This window comes from Alosa sapidissima, chromosome 6 (genome assembly GCF_018492685.1).
Source record: "Alosa sapidissima isolate fAloSap1 chromosome 6, fAloSap1.pri, whole genome shotgun sequence".
Lineage (NCBI taxonomy): Eukaryota > Metazoa > Chordata > Actinopteri > Clupeiformes > Clupeidae > Alosa > Alosa sapidissima.
Window position 1 is genome coordinate 27,040,985 of NC_055962.1, and position 26,503 is coordinate 27,067,487.

The following is a 26,503-nucleotide window of genomic DNA, read 5'->3' on the forward strand; positions in this document are numbered from 1 at the left end:
AGTTGGCTGCATATTTTCGGGGTTCTTGACCCATTAGTGCGTCTAACCTTCCCTCAACTTGTCAGTATTGTGGCGTGGTAGTGTCATGTTAAAAGTTTTGTGGTCATTTCGGGGATTTTGATCACATCGTTTCGATATTTTTATAGTTGTGTAGCAGCCTGTAGTAGCCTATTTGTTTTCTTGTTTATTTTGGATTGTTATATTAATCATGTCTGTGGTTCAGGAGTTTGCAGAAAACCCTTCTGTAGAGGCGTTTAATAATCTTAAATTGAGTTGTCCGCTTCTGAAAAACGCCTCAAACAGAGCATTAAAACTGTTCTACTACCAGTATTGGTAGAGAAAAGGGTTCTGCCTCCCGTCGATATGAGAGATTCCATCCGTTTGAAAGAACTTTCTATTCGGGAGAGAGAGTTAGACAATGAGAGAGAAGCGCCGCGTTTAAGAGCCTCTGAGAACGAGTTGGAAATGAAACGCTTAGATTTAAAAGCTAGACAGGAAAATATTGATATCATTCACACTGGGTCTTTCGACGTGAGTAAGCACATTAGGCTTGTACCACCGTTCATTGAGAAAGACGTGGAAAAATATTTTCAGCATTTTGAAAAAGTTGCGTCAACTTTAAAGGAACCGTATGTAAGAAATGTATTTCAATTAATCATAAAATGGCCCTGATACGTCACTAGACATTAAGAAATCATGTTCATTTCAAATACTTAATATCCTGTCCGGTCTACTATTGTCAGTGATATGTCATTTAAAAAGTGAAGTTGCAGCCCTCAACTGTTGATGTTGTGTTTTGTCATGTCATGTTGTGTTTTGGCCTGTTGCGCCACTCTCCACCTATCTACTAATCACAAAGTCAGTAGCAAAAATGGTTGATTACGAAGATACTTCATGAGAGGCCATTTCCTGTCCCTGGAAATTTATGCAAATAGGGTAGCAGTACACGCCCCCGCACATTTATGCAGTGATCGGGCTCTCTTTTTAACATTGAGGTCTATGGCAGAATCCAAGAATTTCCCAGAATTTGTCAAAGCCTTATTTTTCTGAGCAATGGATGCACATTTCGGACATGGTATCATGATCTCCAAACACTCCTCCCTATTTCAGTAGAATGTTGTGATAGTATGACCCTCCAGTCGGGAGAAAATCAACATTAATGAAGGTGTAGGCTACACAAAGTTTATTTTGTAGGGGAGAGCCGGGACAGTTGAAACACTTTTTAATTAAATGTAATTGAATGAAACATACAGTTTTAGCCATATAAACGTCCAACAACTTCGAAATTTTACTACATATCATGAATGGTAGGCTACTCCCAAAAGGTTTTATTTTAGATAGATTGTTGCAGGGCTATACGTCTTTGTGCATGTCTGTTAACAACTCATTGCCATCATCAAGCGTGTATGAAGCGTTTTTTGAAATATCATGCCCTGTGGATGATTCTGCCATGTTTATAGCTAGAACGGTAAGCTTTCCCATTTATATCATGTTTATATTGTTGAAAATGTCATTTCACTAGGTTTTTACGTGGGTTAGGCCAATGCACATCCATAAGTAGGCTTAACGACCCACCGGCCGTCAGTCTCCATAGGATAACATGAGAAAACTCGACCCCCTGTCTGGTGGGCCCAAATGTATTTTCATCTTCATAAAACTGTTTTTCCATGTCTTACCTCCATAAATGCTTGTTTAAACACAGATATTTGTGCATTTAATTAAAATACATGGAGTTACAGCCTGGTCGGGACGATTGAAACACGTGTTTCAATCGTCCCGACACAGACATATGTCACTATAGCTTGTTTTGCTTTCCATGTAAACAAGCATGCGATATGAAAGTCTGGGATTGTGGAGAACACTAAATGGTCTACTGAATAAGCATTAAGTCAAACCTTTAAATGAAAAACACTCATTCATAATCAAAAAAATTTAACCGCTAATGAAGTTTACTTTTGCGCATCAAAACTCGTTTATCGCCAGTAACTCCGTGATAAAATGACATAGCAGGAAGATATTTGGCTGATAGAAGGAGGTTAACATGCTCTATGTTTTGACTGAAGGACGTCGGTCTATCATCATTACACTCGGATAAAACTGGATTGTTTCATTCGTCCCGTGTTTCAATCGTCCCGGCTCTCCCCTACTCCGGCTTGTCTGGCGTGGAACCGAGGCGTTCAAATGTAAGTCATACGTCAGTGACACGCCCCTGTGCAGGCGGGAACTGAACCAGAGCCCGTCTCTGACTGAACTCCACTTTGCCCTCATAGACATGAACTAGGACGACCCATCTTGCTACGCATTCATTATCTTTGTCAGTAGTCTTTCTGCATGTGGGTTGGCAACCTCGAGTCAAATTACAGTAATTTGAAAGTGATTGCAGTACCAGTTTTGGCCACAATCTTACATATGGTTCCTTTAAGTTGGCCGAAAGAAGTATGGACTCTGTTAATTCAGTCAGTGTTAACTGGCAGGGCACAAGAGGTGTATTCTTCACTTTCACTTGAGCAAAGTAAAGACTATGGTGTGGTTAAGGCAGCTATTCTTAGTTGTTACCAACTAGTCCCAGAAGCTTACCGACAGCGTTTCCGCCGTTGTAGGAAAACCGAGCGTCAGACTTACATTGAGTTTGCTCGTGAGAAAGAGGCATTGTTTGATCGGTGGTGTTCGTCAAGTGAGGTAGACAGTCAGGCGAAGTTGCGAGCTTTAATTCTTGTGGAGGAATTTAAAAACTGCTTGCCCGACATTGTAGCTACTTACCTTAATGAGCATAAAGTCGATTCTCTGCAAGAAGCTGCTGTCCCGGCGGATGAATTTGTTTTGCCCCACCGTGTCTTCAAAGACCGGCATAAGCCTGTAGGTTCATCTCCAAAGTCCAGTTATGCTGCGGTCCATTCTTCCAGTAGTCAAGAGCAGGCCTGTTTTTATTGTAAGAAGCCTTGGCACTTGGTGGCAGACTGTCCAGTGCTGAGAAAAAAACAAGCTGCTAAAGGCTTTGGGTTGATTAAAGCGTCTCCACATTCTGTGTCGCGCTGTCTGGAATTTTCAAGCGACGTAGCGACAGGCTATGAACCTTTCCTTAGCGATGGTTTTGTGTCGTTGACAGGTGATAAAAATCTCACTCCCGTACGCATCTTGCGTGACACTGGTGCTGCACAATCATTCATTTTGAAAGGGGTTTTGCCTTTGTCTGCAACAACGAAAGATGGCACCAGTGTATTAGTCCGTGGCTTTGAGATGGGTTTTACTGTTGTTCCACTTCACCAAATCATTTTAAAGTCTAGCGTAGTCAGCGTCCTATCCTGCAGAGGAGTTGCTTATATCTCGTGACGGTGCGTGTTCAGCTGTGCTCCATACCTGTCTCGCCTCTCCCCTAATCACTTTTAACCGTCATTACCAATTTGCAAATGATGGTGAATAACTACTCATCATGAGATGTACAGTATTTCGTAATATCTTTATTCTAATTATGTTTGATATTGTAATAGTGCAATGTGTAATGTTTTGCATGGATGTGCGCTGGTGTGCGTTCATGAATGATAGAAGGATGGTGCGTGCACCTGCCAATATGACTGTTGACAATGCGCTCTTAAAATAGCATATAAACAACTCGCCATAGACTTCTGACCAGGTGTACAATAGCGATTTTTAGACAATGCACCAGGCTCCTCCCTAGGTTGTTAATTGCCACACCCCTGGGTGCAATGTTTAAAAAACAAACGTGCAAAATACAGAATTAAACTTTGCGCGGGTGGAAAACGAGTTTTACGCCATGCACTGGTGTGCAAAATACAGCCCATAGGCTTTAGTAGCATATATAGGCTTTGCTAACAAATGCTTAGGCTAACAAATGCTTAGTATAAGTATAAGCATAAGTATAAGTATATATACTCTTTTGATCCCGTGAGGGAAATTTGGTCTCTGCATTTATCCCAATCCATGAATTAGTGGAACACACTCAGCACACAGTGAACACACAGTGAAGTGAAGCACACATTAATCCCGGCGCAGTGAGCTGCCTGCTACAATAGCGGCGCTCGGAGAGTAGTGAGGGGTTAGGTGCCTTGCTCAAGGGCACTTCAGCCGCTTCCTACTGGTCGGGGTTCAAACCGGCAACCCTCCGGTTACAAGTCCGAAGTGCTAACCAGTAGGCCACGGCTGCCTCAATCGGTTAGCCTTAGTATGCGGTTAGCCTTAGTATGTTCTTAGTATGTGTTGTGATTATATGACACACAGCGACCAGAAGACTGGCAGCCAAAACCCTTAGTATGGACTCTGAAGGCCACACCTGGGAATAGAGAAATACTGACCTATACTTGAAGGCATAGCCTGACGAGCCAGACCCACATTAAAATGTAGGGTCTGGGCACTCACCGTTGACAGTGCTCAGTCCAAGGGGCGGGATAATCGGTTGTCTTTCAAATTCCCTCTGCACGCAATAGGACAGTGCTATGAGTCCCATGCGTTTTCCCACCAGCGGAGCTAGTTTGCTAGTTCAAACTTTTGCCAACTTAAATACGTAACTTGTGTCACGCTATTCACCAACAGCAACATCCATCTTTGTTTTCAAGTAGCAGGGAATTCAAGCCAATGGGAATAGAGAAATACTGACCTATTCTTGAAGGCATACAGTATGTAAACTTTGAAATCCAGCAGACGTTGTTGTTTTAGGATGAAATCACAGAGAAGGGACTTTGAACTGAGATAGTTAACTTGTTCTCCACCACTTCGTCAAACATACAGTACATTTCATTCCCAAAATGATGGAGTGGAGTCGATATAGGGCCTTTAATATTTTGAGATTGTGAAAAGATGTTCATATGTGAAAATTCCATTCACTATTTCCAAAACAATCTTTGAAATTGATACATAAAAACAGACATAAATAGGTGTTTTCTTCACAGTAAAACAAAAGCAATGTGTATGAATCATCATGTGTGTGGTGGGGGACGTTTAAACCACCATATCATTTAGAATTCCACAGCCCTGGTGAAAATATATACATACAGGGTTCTTTTCTTTATTTCTACCTGAAGTCATACTCATTAAACAGCTACATATTTCACAAATATGTAGAGAGAACATGGGGAAAATAAATATCAAGAAGTCAATAACAACTTTTTATTGATCTTACTAATTCTCTCTCTCTCTCTCTCTCTTTCTCTCTCTCTCTCTCACACATAACCCTCTCTCTCCCTCTGTCACACAGGAGTCTTCACAGCTCCAATCAGAGGGGCTTACCATTTTGTTTTATTCATACATGGCCATACTTCAAGAGCTATAGCAGCCACTCTGTATAAAAACACAGAAGCCATTGTCAGTCCTTACAGCTACACAGGTGGAAGTACGACTCCCTCTAACGGAGCTTCTGTGCTGCTGGAGGTGGGAGATGTGGTCCAGGTGAAGCTGTGGGCCCATGCGTGGCTCTATGATAATTCAGCCCACCACACCTCCTTCTCTGGCCACCTGCTCTTCCCCTTGTGAGGAGTCGGTCCTGAAGTGAATCAGACCTGTAATATTCCATTGCTGTCCACACAATGGCCTGCCTTAGAAGCACAAATCTCAGTTATTTCTAAGAGACTAAGTGACGTATAGATTATGATTTCAAAGGGCTTGTTTTAATTGAAGGCATATTTGACTTAATAATAATAAAGTCTGTGTAATGTTTAGTGTCTGTGTCCATGACCAGAGTCCATGAATCAGACATATGTCTTACAAACAGTAATGGCTTCCATCCAGGTGATTCTGTGAATGTGAAGATATTAAGTTCTTCTTCTTCTTTTGGCAGTTGCCAAACAGCTTTAGGTGCATTACCGCCAATTTCTGAATAGGATTGTGGATCTGAATTCTACATCACTAAATTCTATGGAATAATGTTGTTGTTTTCAAGCAATAAAAAATACATCTAAAACATTGTTCCCCTGAATTTCTTTGCAATAAATTGGTAACAATCAGATTTATGTTTACTTCTGCTAGCTGCTCTATAAGTGTTTGTCGTTCCTGATTGTAGGGCAATGTTCTATACCATCTTCTATATGGTTTCTTGATTGCCACACTCACAGTAACAAATACGTACTAGCACGCATGCACAAACACACACCAACACACAAAAAAATACTTACATGCAGGCAAGCAGGCACACACACACACACACAACATTACCCCCCACACACACTCACAAGCAAACATACACACACACATGCACAGAATCCCCCCCCACACACACACACACACTCACAATCGAAAAACTCACACACAGAGAAGCACACATATACACAAAAGCAAACGCACACATGCACACACTCATTTACATACACAAAAGTTGCAAGAGTAGGGGATGAAGTTAGCCTTACGCACGTGATTTTATTCACGCTGCTAGGCAGCCTGGATTCTATGGACTTCGTTTTCACCTCAACGAAGGAACCATTCACAGAATGGAGGGAGGGCAGCAAGACTATGACAACACACTGAAGCCGTTATGAGCTACGCACAGACGCATTTGATAGACATTCGTAGCGCCCAATAAACGGCTCTGGGCATTCGTAAACCACGTTTCAAATACGAGAAAATGAATGTCTAGTTCCCAGACCCCGGTTTGGCGTTAGCTAGGCTTGGATGAAGTAGGAGATGGAGACAAATTGAGAAATGTGATTTATTTTTCCGGAGATAATATGCAGGACTGAGCGATTGTCATACTTTGTACCGCTTTGCGGTACATCTAGTTACACACTATTACAATATTATACACTATGTATAGCGCAACTTAAATTTTCTAATTGAATGATTTGCAAATCGGGATAGCAAAATTCAATATCAATGCCATGAGCAGAGGTAGGTCTCTCAAAGTAGAGCGTCGAAAGGATTCTATCTTAGAAGGGTTCTCTTGGTAAAGATGGGCTAAGAGACTGTAGACTGACGGAAATGTAAGCTACGACACATCAAGTTATATTAATGCACAAGCCAACTAACCTACGATTACTGGAAGATATAAAGGGAATTAGTTCATGTAGCTGTACTGTTCTAAAATGTACCAGCAATGTAGGTACTGTAGGTAGTATAGCATAAAATATTTCCAGCAACAGGCAACAAAGTTGCCATGTTTATTTTGACCGCCACGCAGCGAAGCGAAGTAGGTTTAGTCAGATTTTTTTTTTTTTTTTCGCATGCCCAAATTTCCGTCAATGATTCCCGGGACACTGAAAGACTGGGGTACACGAAACTTGGTGGGCATGTAACCCCACATGGATAGCATGGAACCATCGTTTTTCGTTTTGATCTGTAGCCCCACCCCCCCCCCCGCTGGACTGGACCCCCCGAAAGGAGGGTAGGGCAGACACAGTTTTCTGTGAATATCTCGAAAACCGTAGGGTTTAGGAGGACCATTTTTTTTGTATGTTGATCTCAAGGGGCCATGTCAACCCATTCCATAACCACTCATTTCATGTATAGCGCCACCTAGTTAAACACAAAAAAGTAAAAATGAGGTGTTGTAATTGAAGGTATCTGTGACCTAACATAGTCAAAACTGCACGAAATTGGAAGTGTAGGATCATTATGACACCCTCTGTATGCATGCCAAGTTTTGTGGAATTCCGTTCATGGGGGGCCACACAATAAATTAATTTATGTTACTATACACCAACTGGCCTGTAGGTGGCCGGAGACAGTTTTCTGTGAATATCTCGAGAACCATAGGGCCTAGGAGGTCCACCTTTTTTAAGTATGTTGGTCTTAAGGGGGCATGTCAACCCATCCCATTACCACTTATTTCATGTATAGCGCCACCTAGTTAAAAATTAAAAAGCAAAAAATTAGGTGTTTTCATCACAATATCTCTGGCTGACAAGGTCAAAACTGCACGAAATTAAAAGTGTAGGATCATTATGACACCCCCCGAATGCATGCCAAGTTTCGTGTACTTTCGTTCATGGGGGGCCTTACAATAATTTAATAATTTTTAATAATTTATGTGTACATTTAGTGGCGTACACCAACAAGGATTCCCGGGACACTGAAAGACCGGGGTACACAAAACTTGGTGGGGATGTACCCCCACATGGATAGCATGGAACCGTCATTTTTCGTTTTGATCTGTAGCCCCCCCGCTGGACTGGACCCCCCGAAAGGAGGGTAGGACAGACACAGTTCTCTGTGAATATCTTGAGAACTGTAGGGCCTAGGATGACCATTTTTTTTCGTATGTTTGCCTCCAGGGGTCATGTTAACCCATTTCATGTGCACACATGTGCACAAACAGATACACACACACACACACATACATTCACAGTAATCATACGGATGACACATACTCACACAGTAGACATATGTACGCTTGCATGCACAGGCACATACGCAGGCACACACACACATAACATAAACATAACACAATCAAGAATTTCTCAGAATTATGAACAGGGAAGATGGAGGTGGGGTTGTATAAAATGAATTTTACATGTGAAATCTATGAACTAATCATGTTTTGGTACTTGTTGTCTAGCAGATACCAGTGAGAATTGAGTGTGGATAATGCAATTTAGTGAGACAATTAGAATCATATAGGCCTTTCAGCGTGATTTCTTTTTGTGGAAAAAATGTGCTGGACTGGGCGGCGGTCATATTTTGTACCGCTCTGCGGTACATCTAGTTTTGTGTTGTTTCAGTTGTCCTATTGTGATAACTGGTATAAATTACACTAAGGTCCACCACAATCTAGGTAATTTAGCTCTTTACATATAGGCTTCGGTTATTTTTTGGGGCTGCTATAAATTGAGCATTGTATAGTTTAAATGTAGCCTATTGAATTATTTGAAATGATACTTTGAATTCAAGCAGAAATTCTTCCATAGTTGCTTGTATAGCCTACTTGAATATGGAGATCATGTGCTCCATGGTGGCCAAAGAGAATGGTGGCCAAAGTGGCCTACATTTGCCCACTTTCAGTGCTTCGCGACGCTTAGTTGAAAATAAATGCATATTTCAGGGTAATGCACAACCAATGCAAGGATTTTGTATTTAATTAGGTGTGCCCGACCGATAAATATGGATTTTGTATTTAATTAGGTGTGCCTGACCGATTTGAGGGCCGCTTGGGCCAAATATGTCAGGGCAAATTCTATGACCCACTCCATCCCTGAAGAGCGGTACCCCAACAAATCTAGCGAGAATCGTGAAACATTACCTTGTCAGTAGATATAACCAGGCCCGGATCTAGGCTGCTCAGATTGGGGGGGCAAAAACATTTACACTACGCTACAAAACCGCTCAGTTTCTACAAATGCCTTACTTTTTACCTTAAAACCCTTATATAATAGCAAACATGACATATTACATAACTGTTAATCATATAACTGATTTTAATATTTACAGATATAGGCTATATTTAACATTTATTTTCTATGTGGCCTGTTGAAATCATGTACAATTTAAGCACATTTCAGCTTTAAGAAACTCAAATAGTCTACATGCATGCTTAGCATTTTGTGATCATTAAGGCTACTTTGACAAATTCTTAGTCAGCTGATTTTAATGTTTACAGATATAGTCTGAGCGAATTAGGGTTGAAGGTGGAAGTAAATACAGCAAAAGGATATTTGGTATCAATCGAACCGTAACAGATTTGTACCAGAAAAAAGATATACAGCTTTGACTGGACCATGGTATAATGATTATTGGGTCAAAATCGTATATTATCACATATAGATATTAGCTGATATCTCCCATACTGGTAAAAGGATCTTTACCAAACTTGGTGTACTTACTCACCATAAGTTCTTGATGAAATTAGTAGGTGTTTAATGTCTTGGCGTCAAAGGTCAAGGTCACGTGAGGTCATACTTGACATGCAATGTTTGTTTTATACCTCTCAAGCAGATTGAAGGATCCTCATTAAACCCAACACAGTTAATTAAGCCTAAATTAACTGATAAGGCATTAAAGATCATAGGGTCACAGGTAGAGGTTAAAGGTCATGAGGCTATAGCTGGCTGAGGCATAGAATCAACTATCTGAAATTACATTTAAAAAGATTATGACATTTATTAAAGCAAAACAAACTTTCCGTATAAAAACAGTTGTTTCAACCTCCACATCTTATTTTAGTATTGTAGTATAGCCTCTCTGAAACCAGGGGAAATCAAAATAATTTGCTGTTTTAAAAATGCAAACATCTGTGTTAATACCTGTTTTAAAATAACTGTTTCAGTTCATAAATGATATTGGAGTAAAAAAAAACAAAGTACTATTACATAACATTCAGTACATCAATAACAACATTGTAGTTCATTTAGACAAGCTGAATAGCAGAAGTTTTAGATTAAATCCAAACCATTTCTGTTAAACATCTGATAAACATTGTCATCTTGAGCTTTTTCCTTCAACTTAAATTATAACGCCAGACAATCGATGTAAATGTCTATGTTGATAGAATAGTGTTGGAAATAAAAACTACCCTTGCATTGCATTGCAATAGTTATACTTTGTTCCCTGAAGTTGGTAGTAGGCATATAAGCAACGGCAGCAGCAGACTGATATTACCTAAGATTCTACTAGGTATTATGGTGGGTTTTCAGGATGTGAAGGGATATAATCATGGGTTTCATAAAGGTTTATACTATTGCATGGGTTTTCATGTTTTAGAAGAATGTAGTCATGAGTGTCATAAGTCTTAATGCCACTGCATTTGCTGTGAGCAAGGTGAGGTCATTGTATCCTGTGTAGGCCAAACCAACTGTCAGAGGAGTGGGGTGAGGGAAAAAGTACTGGGGGTACCAGGATGAGAGGATCTCCGCCTTACATGGTTAGGGGAGAGTCAAGTCAAGTTACATAGGTTTGCATATAGTTTTATGCATGATGGGAAGATGGTTTCCACCAATGTAAACGACCCTGCTTGGTACTGATTGATTGGTGAAGGGTGTTGATGGCTGGCACTTCTCCAGCTGAGGGGTATAAAATATAGTGTATAGCCATCCGTAGGAGAGATCTTGTCGGGGACCCCAGCTGATGACATCTCCTCCCTATTGCTTTGATGGTTGGTCTGAACTTTGGTTGGGCTGTACTATCATTGCAATACGGTGAATAAAGATCAACAGTCTTCGGAAAATCTTCTATCTACATTGTCTCCTTCGGATGCCTTGTTCCAGAGTGCTAAATTACTAAATAGTCAAGTGGTAATTGTTAATTGGACAATTGGATTTGGAAATGGACATTTTCTAGCCTGGAAAATCCAGACCCTGGTAATCTAGAAAGATTAAGGGTCTGGCCACAAACAATGTAATGGCCCAACTCGAGAGGCGGCACCAAGCATGCTTTTGAAAATCTCACTGCAAGCAATTGGATAACACTGGACCAATGTTTACTCTGAATGATTCCGGACTTCGACACAATTGGATAACACTATGACCAATGTTTACTGACCTCCAACGTTGCAGCGCTGTTGTCATCAGTTTAGCTCGCCTCTGGCCCGCATATATATCAGATACGCCAATTTGATTGGTTCCCTGGGATGCAAGGGGTAAAAGTAACGTGCATCATTGCTCATTCCATTGTGCTCTCGCGAGAACTCGCGACTAAATACTGATATTCATCCCAGGGGAAAATATTGCTTCTTACAACAGTCTCATCTTTCAGAAACAACTGCTATCCTAATACTTTGTGTCCCTTAATGTGCTTTGTAAGAAATTATAAGGTGGCTTAACTCATACAATTAAATTTTTTTTAGAGATTGACAAATTTGTATTTAATTATATTACTGATATCTACCGTACAGGCAGGTCAATTTCTTCACATGTTCCAGACATACAAAGAGATCGAAATTACGTTTCTCACTATCCCACGGTGATGACATGACATATTTTACCAATTTAAGTACACAGACAAACATAACATTCAAGTAAACAAAAAAGTAAGTAAATAAGTAAATAAGAGGGCACATATAATAATGAAAAAAATAAGAGCAGCCAAATTTGGTTGAAATTGTGCATAGACAGTCAATAAAATACTAGTGCAAAGTCAGGCCAATAAAAGGCTTGGGTAGTTCTGTTTGACCTAAGTAAGAAAGAAAGTGGCATAGTGGTGCAAGTTATGTAAGAGCAGCAGAAGTGTTGTGTTTTCAGGACAACAACAACAAGTTGTAAAGTGTACAAGTGTGCAAGTGGAGTAGTGCAGGCGGCCATTGTGGGTCCAATGTCCAGGATGTTATGTAGCTGAGGGTGGAGGGGGGAGAGGAGGGAGAGAGTTCAGCATCCTTACAGCTTGGTGTATGAAGCTGTTGGTGAGTCTGGTAGTGCGGGAGCGCAGGCTTCTGTACCTCTTCCCAGAGGGCAGTAGATCAAACAGATTGTGAGCGGGGTGACTTGCATCACTCACAATTTTGGTCGCCTTGCGGGTGAGGTGGGTGGTGTAAATGTCCTTCAGAGAGGGGAGTGAAGCACCAATAATCCTTCCAGCTGTGTTCACTATGCGCTGCAGGGCTTTCCTGTTGTATTCAGTGCAGCTTCCGCCCCACACAGCGATACAGCTGGAGAGGATGCTCTCAATGGTGCCTCGGTAGAATGTGGTCATGATGGCTGGTGGAGCACTTGCTCGCCTGAGTTTCCGCAGGAAGTACAGGCGGCGCTGAGCTCTCTTCGCCAGTGATGCAGTGTTGGTGGTCCAGGAGAGGTCTTCGCTGATGTGCACCCCCAGGAATTTGGTGCTGCTCGCTCTCTCCACCACAGCACCGTCGATGGTCAGTGGCAGGTGTTGGGTGTGACCTCTCCGGAAGTCAACAACAATCTCTTTGGTCTTGTTGACGTTCAGCAGGAGGTTGTTGTCCCTGCACCACGTGGTCAGATGGTCGACCTCCAACCTGTATTGAGTCTCGTCGCCCTTGGTGATGAGACCCACCAGAGTTGTGTCGTCAGCAAATTTCACTATGTGATTGTTGCTGTAGGTTGCAGTGCAGTCATGCGTCAGCAGGGTGAAGAGCAGCGGACTGAGCACGCAGCCTTGGGGGGCCCCTGTGCTCAGTGTGATGCTGCTTGAGGTATTGTTGCCAACACGTACTACTTGAGGCCTCTGACAGAGGAAGTCCAGTAGCCAGTTGCAGAGGTAGGTACTGAGTCCCAGTTTGTCAAGTTTACAGATGAGTTGTTGTGGTATTATGGTGTTGAATGCAGAACTGAAGTCTATAAACAGCAATCTCACATATGAGTCTCTTTTTCCAGGTGGGTGAGGGCTGGGTGGAGGGCAGAGCAGATTGCATCCTCTGTAGACCGCTTGGCTCGGTATGCAAACTGGAAGGGGTCCAGGGTGGGGGGGAGAATGGATTTGATATGTGACATGACAAGCCGCTCAAAGCACTTCATGATGATGGGTGTCAGTGCCACAGGGCGGTAGTCATTGAAGCAGGATGGAGCAGTTTTCTTCGGCACAGGTATGATGGTGGCAGCTTTGAAACATGATGGGACAATGGCTTGCTTCAGGGAAGTGTTAAAGATGTCTGTGAAGACATCCTTAAGCTCCCCTGCGCAGTCCTTCAGCGCATGTAGTCGGGGTTGGTTGGAACACCTATGTTATAGTCCTTTGCAGTACTCCTTTTGGTTTTGTTTAAAGTGCTCATCTATATCACTGCCTGTAGGGCTTTGCTGATGTCTATCCTGTGTGTTTTTCTTCAGTAGGGCCCACCGTCAAGATCAATTTGCTCCCTACCGATTTTTTTTTTACTTCAAATGTTTAAATTTGTCTGAAAATGTCTGAAATGCTTCCAAATGTAAAACTATGTTCAGTAATTACAATAACAATGTTAAAATAAAGATTGATGATGTTTTTATGCATAAAATACAAAGTTTATAGATTTGTCACAAAATAGCCATAGGGAATGTATATGTGCCAACCAACCCCAAAATCAGTGTGCCAACCTGCCCCGCCCACATTAGGTCAAACTTTTTTGCACAAATGCTGTTAGCCTGCTAATATCAGTCACCTCAGGTTTTCAAACTTCATTTTAAATTATAGATGAGTCCCCTAGCAATCAATTATAATCAATCTTTTTTTTATATCCCTAACTATTAACCTTCTAGGATGTATTTAGTGGGAGGTGCATATTCTAAGTTTTGACACTACAAAATTAAAAAGTTGTTCTCACCTAAAGGGTTAATGACCTGGAGACCAGTTACATACGTGAGTTTACTCTACTCAATAAGGCCGTCAATTTAGTGTTGGAATTTTGTTGCAGCTCCCTCTAGTAGCCTGGATATTAACAGTGTTTCAACCTGCCCCTGTTCCAACCAGCCCCGGTCTCCCCTACTTTTCTCGCGAACCGTTTACCACAACAACTTGCGGCTAACATCGTTTAAAAGCTGAGAAAGGCTCTTTCGTGTGATGTGATGCATGTAATATCTATGTGAAGAGTAGGCTATCGGGAGTAGGCTAGTTCAGCAAAGGGTGGATTTGGATGCACTTTCTTTCTTGCCGTGCACTGTCATTCTCCACTGCGTATAGGCTAAATTAATTTGCGTTGTGAATGCAAAACTTAATTTGACAGGCCATAGGCTAAATAAAAATCGCTAGTCGGATGCAAGGCAGAATATAGAAAGAAAGGGGCACCAAGGCCACAGTGGCCTGTGAACCTCCGATTTTCAAAGGGACGCGGCCAACGCAAGGGGCAACGACGTGGCCGCCGTAAAATTCCCACCCTGCTTATAACACAGTTAAGGAATGATGTTAACAAACTAACTGGCTAGATCACCTTAGAAAGCTAACGTGCATATTAGCTAAAAAGCAAGCCATATACAAAACGAGAATAATACAAACACTAACACTACAGTTAAAGGTTTTTATTTAAACCAGCAACAATAATTTATATTAAATCTAGTAGCCTATAACCTTTATGGAAATATAGCTAAGCCCTCTCTACTGAAGTATGAAACAGCAAGTGATGTACACAGTGTGGAATGGTAGGGGAACGCTGCTGTTCCAATGTTTATACTATCCAACCAGCAAATCAGCACCCTTGAAATTCAGACGGGACGAATTAGAAAAGTGTGATTGGCAGATTCAATAGCTGTCAATTAAAATTTAACAATTAGGTGGGGCAGAAGAAATATTTGGGGGGGGGGGGGCATTGTCCCTCCCAGCCCTATTCTAGATCCGGCCATGGATATAGCTCTTTGGAGATAATAATCCAGTCACTAACCAATTCGTCTGCTGCAACTCCACCTTGTTCCTGGAAGTTAGCCTACGGGGACTATATTATTATGCCGGAATAAGAGTATAGTTCCATGTCAAATCAGCCAAGAAAATCACCACGTTTCATTTTCTGTTGGTCTTATTACACAGTTTTAAATAGGAAAATTACTGGAAATCTTTTAGTCACTTTTAAACGGGATGCTAGCAGGCAAGATGCTAATGGTCTCATCCAATTCAATGATCTATGCTAGGTTGGAGCTAAAAGTGGTATCACCAGACTCAGAGAACGGCTGGATGAACTGGAAAAAGGTACAAATCAATAGACCTCTCCAGAATAAGTCCTGCCTCCGTAACTTCTGTATCCATCCAACTTCCGGGCGTTGATTATCTATGAGAAATAACATGGCGTTTCGAAATATCATACTGGTAAAACATCTGTAGGTAGCGAAGTAGAAAAAGCTGGTGGGCAGATTGGCCTACACACTTCTGCCATCTAGTTTCCACTGGATTTTTTGATTGTCGGTGCCGTTTAAGTAGTATACTATAGACTAAACTACTTAAACGGCACCGAAAATAAAAAAATCCAGTGGAAACTAGATGGCAGAAGTGTGTAGGCCAATCTGCCCAGCAGCTTTTTCTACTTTGTCACCTACAGAGTTTGACAGGTACGATCTTTCAAAACGGCATGTTATTTCCCATAGACATTTGACGACCGAAGGTTGGATGGATACGGAAGTTAGGAGGCGGGACTTATTCTGGAGAGGTCTATTGTTTAACTCAAGGGGAGGTGTAATGAGAGGAAAGGAGAGGAAAATGAGTGTAATTCCCCAAATGGTGTAATATCCCTTTAAGTCTAACATGTCTTTTTTTTTTTTTTTTTTTCTTTTTTTTATTTGCAAACATCATTGACATTACAGAAAATGCAACACTACGACATGCACATGAATACTACATACGCCAAACAGACGTACATTACATAAACACATACTGTAACTTAACAAGACATCACATTGACTTGGCTTCCACAAACATAACACAACATAACATTAATAACAGAAAGGCTAAGGATGATTTGCGTCCAGGATGATTACAGATATGATTATCAGGGATGAAATTGATGACCGGAATGAAAAGAAGGGGGGATGGGGGGGGTGCGGATGGTAGCTCTAAGAGTGTGAATGAGGTGGTGTTGGGATGGGGGTGGGGATGGGGGGTGAGGGGTAGTGAGTATGTGAGGATGTATGTGTGTGTGTGTGTGTGTGCGCATATGTATAAGGCTGGCTTGCTGTTGGGCCAGGAGGAGAGAAGCTGGAACATAGAGAGGGAGGGTTTCAGAGGAGAGGAGTTGTAATTATTCTATTAATGATAAGTATAATGATAGGAATAACTGATTGCCTGGTTGATTGCCTGACTGATTGCCAACCTGGGCACCCATTAATGGCCACAGTTCCACCCAGCCCCTGCAGTTATACTGCGACGCGCTGACAGAGGGGAGGACCTGCGTGCCACCCATCGCCCCAGGCCCCCAGCATATGCACACATCCCCCACTACCACGACCAACCACACCTCGCCCCCAGACCTTCACCCAACACGCCACTCTTGACCTAAATATGTACAGTATGTGAATGGCTAGGTTGAGGGGTCTATCTAGAGTGTAGCATTAAAAGAAGTGGGCATGCATGGTGAATATCTGTCAGGATTTCCCCATGCACACCACACTTACCCTGTGTAAGATGTATGCCTCCTCAATGTGTGCATTAAAATAAGTGAGGCATGCAGATAGACACCTGATGAGGCATCTACCTGCACTCCACTCTTACCCTAGCCTGTTTTGTAGTTTTTGTTTATGTATGTCACCTAACATGTAGTGCGATTAAAAGAGAGTAAAGCGTGCTGTGTGCTTCCAGGACAAGGCGTGTGCATGAGCGTATGAGGAGGGTGCACACCGGGGGCCCAGGGCCAATAGATAACCCACAGGACCCAACCAATGCCAAAACCACACAGCGACCCGCCAGGACCGAGTCTCCCAAGCCATCCAATGGGGCCCCGTCAGAATAACGATGGGAGAGGTAGAGAGAAAGAGTGAAATTAGTAAAGTTTATCAGAGAATGTAAATAAAAGGGGGAGGGAAAGAAGGGGATGCCATTTATATTACTAATAATAATAATAATAATAATAATAATAATAATAATAATAACAATAATAATAATAACAATAACAATAATAGTTCCAGCTACCCTCCCCTGCCTAGTGTTCGATGATATGTGTATCTGTTGATGAAGTGTGTTATGATCGTGTGGAGATGGAACTCAGGCAAAGAGGGTCAGGACTGTAAGTAGGTGATAAAGGGGTACCAAGGAGAGGTTGTATCCTGAGTATTGATTAAGTTTGTAGTTGATAGGTTTTCTAATGATATATAGTCTGTTAACAAGTTTTTCCAATGAGTGATGTGAGCTTTTTTCTTAGATTTCCAGTTCATGAGGATTGTTTTCTTGGCGATAGTCAGTGCTACCAGCAGTGTTTTATTGCAGGAGTTGCTTAAATTGACTGTGGATGTATCACCAAGTATGCATAAGGAAGGGGATGCTGGGATGTGACAGCCAAAGATGGAAGAGAGAGATTTTGTGACACTCACCCAGAAGTGGTTGATTGGAGTGCAATGCCAAACCGCATGAATGTATGTATCTGGGTTATTTTGTGTGCAGTGAGTGCAAAGATCCGAGCCAAACCCCATTTTAGCCAATTTATGTGCAGTGAAGTGGAATCTGTGAAGAACCTTGTATTGTATTAGTTGTAGATTACTATTCTTTGTCATGAGGTAGATGTTTTTGCACATTTTGGTCCAGAAGTCGGCACCGGGAGTAATTGATAAGTCTGATTCCCATTTGTGATATGGCAGGCCAGTTGTTTTTTCTGAACGAGATATAATTTTGTAAATTTGGGAGAGTATTTTTTTGGGAGAGGGAATATTAAGCAGCTCTGAGATTGGTGGGGGAATGTCAAGGTTAGCTGTCTGGATGTTAATTTTTCCTAGGATAGATGATTTAATTTGCAGGTATTGTAAGAAGTGTTTACTCTCGATGCCGTGCTTCTGGACCAAACAGGAAAATGAGGCCAGATTATTGTCTTGAAGAATGTGTTGAAGGTGAGTGATGCCCTTTCCCATCCATGTGTGAAAGTTAAGTGTTTTTTTATTGACGGTGAAATCTGGGTTATTCCAAATCGGGGTGCGAGTTGATGGTGCTATAGGTGAATCAGTGATGTGGTAGAATCTCCACCAGGCTGTCAGAGTAGCTGAAATTGTTGGGGCTTTGAAGGATGGATGTTTTTTGACCGACTGACTGCAGAAAGGGAGATCTGAGATTTTAATTTCTTTACAGATTGTTTGTTCTAGGTCTAACCAGGTGTTGTCTGAGGGGGTGGGGTGTAGCCATTTGTGGATGAAGTGGAGCTGGTTGGCCAGGGCATAGTGCTGGAAGTGTGGGGCCTCTAGTCCTCCCATTGCTTTTGTTTTTTGGAGAGTGGCGAGTTTGATCCTTGGGGTCTTATCTTTCCAGTAGAATTTAGTGATTAGTGAATCGAGAGACTTAAACCAGAGGGTGGTGGGCTGGGTTGGAATCATAGAGAATAGATAGTTTATTATAAGTCTAACATGTCAAACACATGGACCAATCAGTAGCCTCGTTGCTACTGCATCAACAGAATGAAGAGAAATACTGAAGATATTTGTGCATCATTTTGAGTTCTTTATTCTTCATTATCATCAAACAAAGCACCTTTTGAAATTACCTTTATAATTTTACCTTTTTGTACCATATAGAATTCTCTTTCATTATCTTATCGATCCACTTCTTGTAGAAACAGATACTTGAGTACTTGATTGAGCAAGAAGTCTTTTTCTCTTTGGCACTGACTACTCCATAGAGCAGTCCATCATAGATCAGTGCACCACCAGAATCCCCCTGTGTAGAGAGAGAGAGATGAAAATATATGTTGTAAGATAGAACCTTAAAAGAAAAAGAGCAATTAGATGTAGACATATGACTAGTCATTAATAATATGATACAGTACAGTGAGTAGAACTATCTCAGTATCTCTGTGGTAACTTTGTAATGTTTCAGCATTCCTCTGTGTGTCTTCCATGCAACAGTGGACAGTTTAGAGATTGACATTTATCCCGGTGCATTTTCTGTGCAAGTTCTGTCTACTGCACAGAAAGGCAAAATGGATAGAAAACTGCAAAGTATAGCCTACAACTAACATATTGGACAAGATCCTAAAATGGTTTATTTGTGGAATCGAGGAATGTGGTTTGGGCAATGTGAAAATGTGGTTTGGTTTCTACAAGCAAAGTGAATGTACTTGTATTACCCTTGCTAAACGTTTAGGGCCCTAATTTGTTTGTCAACATGTCAACATGTAGCATGTGGGGGCATTGAGCTGACTCAATCATCAATGATCAATATTTGTGGTTAAAGTCTTGCCCACAGTGTTAAATTAGCATTGAGCTCACTCATGTATATTTGTGGTTAAAGTCTTGCCCACAGTGTTTAAATTAGCATTGAGCTGACTCATTTATATTTGTGGTTAAAGTCTTGCCCATGGTGTGTCCATATCTGCACATTAAGGTTTTGCCCATGGTGTGACCATACTGTAATAGCGCATTTATTTGTGGTTAAGGTTTTGCCCATGGTGTGTCAATATTAGCACCTTTATTTTGCTGAGTTACTAAATTACCTTTGGTTGGACCTAAGACTGCACTGCCCATCATTCAAACGAGGGCCCTTAATATTACTTCATATTCAACTAATCAAGCTATTTAGTCACTTCCCAGAGAAAAACACAAATTAGAACTGAGATCTCTCCTTAGTTTACACTGCTTCTCCAAGACGCAGTTAAGCTCAATTTAATATCAATATGAGATTTTGCCCATTTTCTCTCCAACTTCAGAGAAATAGCCTTCTTATTGTCTTGGTACAAGTCAAATTTAAGTTCAAGTTAAGGTGTCAATATACTTGTCTTTTTTCTCCTCAATCTATTTGTCCTAAGAGGGGTTCAGGAGCAATAGGTCTGAATACAGGCTGATTTCATTCATGCAAGACAAAGAAAAGACATTTTCGAGACAAGATGTGTTCTAATGGGTTTTAGGCACACAAGGCTACGTCCTAGTAGAAATAGAACAAAATTGGCTGATTGCAAGAACTGTTTTTAGATCAGCACTACAATTACATCATGTGTTTGTGTCTCAGTGTTTAGACCTGTTTCTGTGTGCGTGTACCTATACGTGTGTGTGTGTGTGTGTGCATGTGTACGTGTGCATGTGTGTGTGTGCTTGCATACAGTGTGTGTGTGTGTGTGCATGCATACAGTGTGTGTGTGTGTTTGCGTGTGTGTGTGTGTGTGTTGTGAAGAGGTGAAGGCCACTTACACTACAGGCATTGTTGTCGTCACCCTCAGTGCAGAGTAGTTCAGGCGAAGCCCCACATTCCGTCACCTTCAGGTCCCCACACATGGCAAAGGGTAACCTGTCTGTGGAGGGTTGGGCAGAGCTAGGCATCAGCATGTACATGTGTGTCAACGGCCATTGGATCAAGAACAATATCATTAGGGATCACAAGATTTTGTGTGTGTGTGTGTGTGCGTATGATTTTTTAACCTTTATTTAGTGTTCCACCCTGTCTTTGGATATTGGTGGCTTCCTTCCAGCCAATGAGATGTATATGGTTGTCGGGCGCCGGGTTGGTGCATGTCCCCTTGGCTGGCATGCTTATGAGCGGGTATTTTTTTCGCCCTTTGAGCAAGGGCTTGGCCAATTGCAGCAACATGATGTGACTACCAGGCTGATCATAGGTATACTTTCCCTTGATCTTGTACACGTCCCGTTTCTCGAGCTTGAGGTCTTTACCAAGCACAGCCACCAGATTACTGCATTTGGCAAGAAGAAAAAGAGTTATTATGAGCGCCGCGCAGCAAAGCCCCCCCGCTGGACTGGACCCCCCGAAAGGAGGGTAGGGCAGACACAGTTTTCTGTGAATATATCGAGAACCGTAGGGTTTAGGAGGACCATTTTTTTGTATGTTGATCTCAAGGGGCCATGTCAACCCATTCCATAACCACTCATTTCATGTATAGCGCCACCTAGTTAAACACAAAAAAGTAAAAATGAGGTATCTATGACCTAACATAGTGAAAACTGCACAAAATTGGAAGTGTAGGATCATTATGACACCCTCTGAATGCACACCAAGTTTCGTGGAATTCTGTTCATGGGGGGCCACACAATAAATTAATTTATGTTACTATACACCAACTGGCCTGTAGGTGGCCGGAGACAGTTTTCTGTGAATATCTCGAGAACCGTAGGGCCTAGGAGGTCCACCTTTTTTTTGTATGTTGGTCTTAAGGGGGCATGTTAACCCATCCCATTACCACTTATTTCATGTATAGCGCCACCTAGTTAAAAATTAAAAAGCAAAAAATTAGGTGTTTTCCTCACAATATCTCTGGCTGACATGGTCAAAACTGCACGAAATTGAAAGTGTAGGATCATTATGACACCTTCCGAATGCATGCCAAGTTTTGTGAACTTTCATGGGGGGCCTTACAATAAAATTATTTATGTGTACATTTGGTGACCGTACACCAACAAGGATTCCCGGGACACTGAAAGACCGGGGTACACGAAACTTGGTGGGCATGTAACCCCACATGGATAGCATGGAACCATCGTTTTTTCGTTTTGATCTGTAGCCCCCCCGCTGGACTGGACCCACACGCACACACATACATTCACAATAATCATACGTATGACACATACTCACACAGTAGACATATGTACGCATGCATGCACATGCACAAACACACATACGCAGACAAACACACAAGCACGCACACACACACACACACACACACACACATAAACATAAACATGTGCACGCACACATGCACACAATTCAAGAATTTCTCAGAATTATGAACAGGCAAGATGGGGGTGGGGTTGTATAAAATGAATTTTACATGTGAAATCTATGAACTAATCATGTTTTGGTACTTGTTGTCTAGCAGATACCAGTGAGAATTGAGTGTGGATAATGCAATTTAGTGAGACAGTTAGAATCATATAGGCCTTTCAGCGTGATTTCTTTTTGTGGAAAAAATGTGCTGGACTGGGCGGCGGTCATATTTTGTACCGCTCTGCGGTACATCTAGTTCCCTTTGCTGCCTGTCAGTCAAAGCACCTTGACATACATAGGACATATACTGTATTACACCAACCAACAGTTTGACCCCCCCCCCCCCCCAACCCCACCACACACACACACACCCCAGGCTCCTTACGGATGGTCACAGCTGGCAGCGGTCAGCACCCAGTATTGGTCAACGAGGCTTCCGCTGCAGCGGATCTGGCTCGGGGTCTTGCTTTGGGGAAGCTGTGTCATCAACAGCACCTGGTGACTGGACTTCTTGGTGGTGCACTCTGTCCTGGCTCCACCTGGCTTCGCCTGGCCTCCATAGCCATCGCCCCCACCTCCTCCACCCTGAGACTCTTCACCACCACCACCACCACCATCATCGTCTCCCTCCTGACCTTCATCACCCCCATCATCTCCCCCCTGCTCCTCGTCCTCCTCCTGCCCCAAGACAACTCCTAACTGCCAGCCTTTGGAAGGAGGCAGGGAGAGACCGCATAGACGAGAAGCAATTTAATTTGATTTACAATGAAACATTACATTTAGTTTAAATCTATTAAACATGGCAACAATCAATGGTTTTGGTTGTTGTTATGGCTGTTTAAGATGAAGTTTCTTTGTTGGATATGGGCTTAAGTAACAAAGTATGCGGCATACTAGGTATACTGTTAATTATGCTTGTCTTTATATCTACATCTTGATTATACAATACAGTACAGAAATTATGGAGGCCTGGAGGTGTTATTGCAAGATTGTTTTGTATGTGAGCTCATTTGACTAAATTATGCTCTTAATGTAGTAAATAATGCGCTAATTTTACTAAATTGTGCTCTCAATTCACTAAATCGTGGTTAAGATGACTGCCTCTCAGTCCTGTGGGTCTGAACCTGTCAGATCTAATCTTGTCTCCCGTTTCATTGCTTCATGGTCTCCTCTCTCCTCCCTAGCTGCCGGTCCCTTGTGCAGTCATCCCTACTCTCCCCTCCCTCTGTGTAGAGCCAGTATGCATATGGAGGTGGGTTGTTGTCAAGATAGGAAAAACAGCTTGTTACGCTGGTGCCACTTGTCACTGATTGGATGGTTCCAAACTGTGCATCCTAATCTCTGGGTGCGATGTAAATTGCCCCTCCGAGTGCTCCGAGCATACTCGGAAACTTTTCAACCATCTCTTCAGAGTGTCAGATTGAATTGACAAACGTACCCCGATTTGTTAAACCATGCTTAAAATTAAGTGGTGCAACATAGCTCGAATTAAATGTAAACCTATCTACAAATCCTAGATTAGATTTAAACCAAGATTAATTTAATACTTGTTGGTGGAACCCACCCTGGATGCCTCATGGATTATTGGAACGCTGTGGTGAGTATTAAATACTGTAAACACAATTGTTTACTTTATTTTATTAGACAAGCAAAACAGCTTTAATGATGGTTCTCAGAAAAGAAGTTCTCCCAAAACACCTTTTCCTTTTTTAGCTTCATCAGCAGGTGTAGTTGTGCAAAAGTAAGACTTATAATTAGAGATGCACCGATATGGAATTTTAGGGCCGATAACGATAACCGATATTTATTGGTTTGTTGTGGCCGATACCGATACGATAACCGATAATATTACTCTTGAAAAAAAATTGTGAAAAGTGATTTGGGGAAAGCATTTAATAAGCATAAATTTATTGCAGTAATTTTACCTACCACCAAATGATGGACAGAACTCATAATAGTCCTCAATAGTACGGCAGTCAACAACATAACAGTAGCCTAGCCCTACAGTATGTGTGGCTCCTTTAAGTGAACCTGACGTCAGTGAATTGCGAGTGAGTGGCTAGAGAGTTTGAATCGTTTTCATTTAGGACTAAACGCTCATAAACGGCTCAGCTTGGAATAAGCTACAGTATAGCGACCAAATCAGAGTTTGTGAGGGAAACTTAGGTTTAGTTTCAACTGCGGGTAACAGAATAAAGCTGCAACTCCTCAGACTGTATCTTATGTCCGTCTACTCTGTTGCGCACAACCTGCTGCAGCAGAAATGAAAGGCGTTAGCCCCGAAGGTTTTAATAACTTATATGATGACCTGAACTGAAGCACGAATGGTAAGCATATTTCTAGGTAATAATACAAAACCCAAGCTAAAGTAATGCAAATATAATACTAAAACACAACTTAGAACTAGACCTACTTATGTACTCGTCCCACTAACGAGTTTGTTTATTTGTTTCCCCGACCAGCGCAGTAAAGTGCAAACACACCAGCACAAGACGGCTCTAGATAGGGCTGAGCTCCGCTCTGTTAAGGCCTCTCTCTGTAAGGCGGATCATTCACGAGAGGATTTTGAGATGCACAGATTCCCAAATGAACGCATATCCAGTGGTGAAATACATTCACACCGCTGACATTATATTGAGGAAAAAGTATAGCCAACCAAGCTCAAGTAGGCTAGCTCAGTGTAGCCAGACGGACCTTAGTAGGCCTAAATTAGGACTTTAAAAAATATCTGCGCAAATTATCGGCCAGAATTCTGTTATCGGACTGATAATAATATTTTCTTTTTTCACTTTTCGGCTAATAATATATCGGCCGCCGATATATCGTGCATCCCTACTTATAATTGCAGTTGCACTATCTACACTGCCTAAACAGCTTTAAGATTTAACGCCAAGCTGTACGCAAATAAGAACACATGAATTTGTATAGTTTTGCAACTGCCAGGCATGCATAAATCATTAAAAGATGCAGAGGCCATGACAGGCTGTTTTGCTATCTTGACAGCAACTAACCACAAGTTGGACTATTACAGCTGTACTCAAATAAGAAGATATGAATTTCTATACTGTAGTTTTTCAACTGCCAGGCATGCAGAGGTGGATGAAGTAGCCTCTGTTCACAAATCTAAAACATTTTCACTGCCGAATACAAAACCAGATAACTCATACGATTAGATTATTTTGTTTAATAATGTAGGCGAAAGATCTAGCCTGGGGATTGTCTAATTTCATTCCAATTTCGCAATTATCATGGAGGATAGCCAGGTTAACACCAGACCACTTCTCAAATCTCAATAACTAACAAGTTGGTCTGGGTTCTCCCAGGCTACATGGAGGATGTTCTGATGAAGAATCTGTTGTCACCATCATTACCACAGCCAATTCAGCCAAGTTCAAATTGAACTATTGAAAAAATGAACTTCAAGATGACCACATTATTGCATTTAATGAATCAAATGTGGTTAAAAGTAACAAGTACTTCATGCTCATATTTCAAATGTAGTGGAATCAAAAGTACAATATTTGTCTTTCAAATGTAATGGAGTAAAAGTCACAAGTGTCCAAAAATATTAGTACACAAGTAAAGTACAGATACTCAAAAATCATACTTAAGTACAGTAATCAAGTAAATGTACTTAGTTACTGTCCACCTCTGCAGGCATGCATAAATCATTAACAGATGCAGAGGGCATGACAGGCAGTTTTGCCATCTTGACAGCAACCAACCACAAGTTGTACTATTAAACTATTAACTATTATTAAACGGTGATTCTGACAAAAGGCTGCCATTTATTAAGAGGCTATATATATGTGTGTGTGTGTGTGTGTGTATTCGCTTCAGTGCACTTGACACATCATGTTCATTGGCTGAAATTCTTTATTCTATAAATTATTCAGTAAAGACAATCGCAGTGAGTTTAGTATCCACTCAATTCTTGTCATTCTTTCCCTCTCATCTCTCTCTCTCTATTCACTTCCTTCTCTCTTTTCACCCAACGCCTCCTCACTCACACCATTCCACTTCTCTGTTCGGTAACACTTTACTTGACAGTATCGACATAAGAGTGACATGACACTGTCGTGAACACATGACACTGTCATGACACATGAAACCTAACCCTAATCCTAACCTCTAACCCTAACCTTAACTCTAACCCTAACCCTAATCCTAACCTTAAATTGTTATGACAAAAACCGAATGTCACTTAATAACAGAAGCGTTATGTCATAAACGTCTATGACTTATTTATGACACGCTCATGACAGTGTCATGTCACTCTTATGTTGACACTGTCAAGTAAAGTGTAACCCTCCATTCTCTTTACAGATAGTTGCACTTGACAACAGCCAGCATCTAGTACTTGTTCTCCCTCCTCACTTTTTTC

General features: G+C 41.6%; 1 protein-coding gene across 1 annotated transcript in view; it reads right to left on the minus strand.

Moving 5' to 3' along the window:
• Positions 1–18,904: 18,904 nt before the first annotated feature.
• Positions 18,905–26,503, minus strand: part of LOC121711889 (kallikrein-7-like) — a 7,888-nt gene continuing 289 nt past the window's right edge. The window contains exons 2-6 of the mRNA XM_042095762.1: positions 22,760–22,826; positions 22,505–22,729; positions 20,823–21,091; positions 20,595–20,695; positions 18,905–19,128 (exon numbers count right to left, since the gene is read on the minus strand). Of these exons, the coding sequence (XP_041951696.1) occupies positions 18,958–19,128; positions 20,595–20,695; positions 20,823–21,091; positions 22,505–22,729; positions 22,760–22,826 (833 nt within the window). The 3' untranslated portion in view covers positions 18,905–18,957. The remainder of the gene's footprint in view (positions 19,129–20,594; positions 20,696–20,822; positions 21,092–22,504; positions 22,730–22,759; positions 22,827–26,503) is intronic.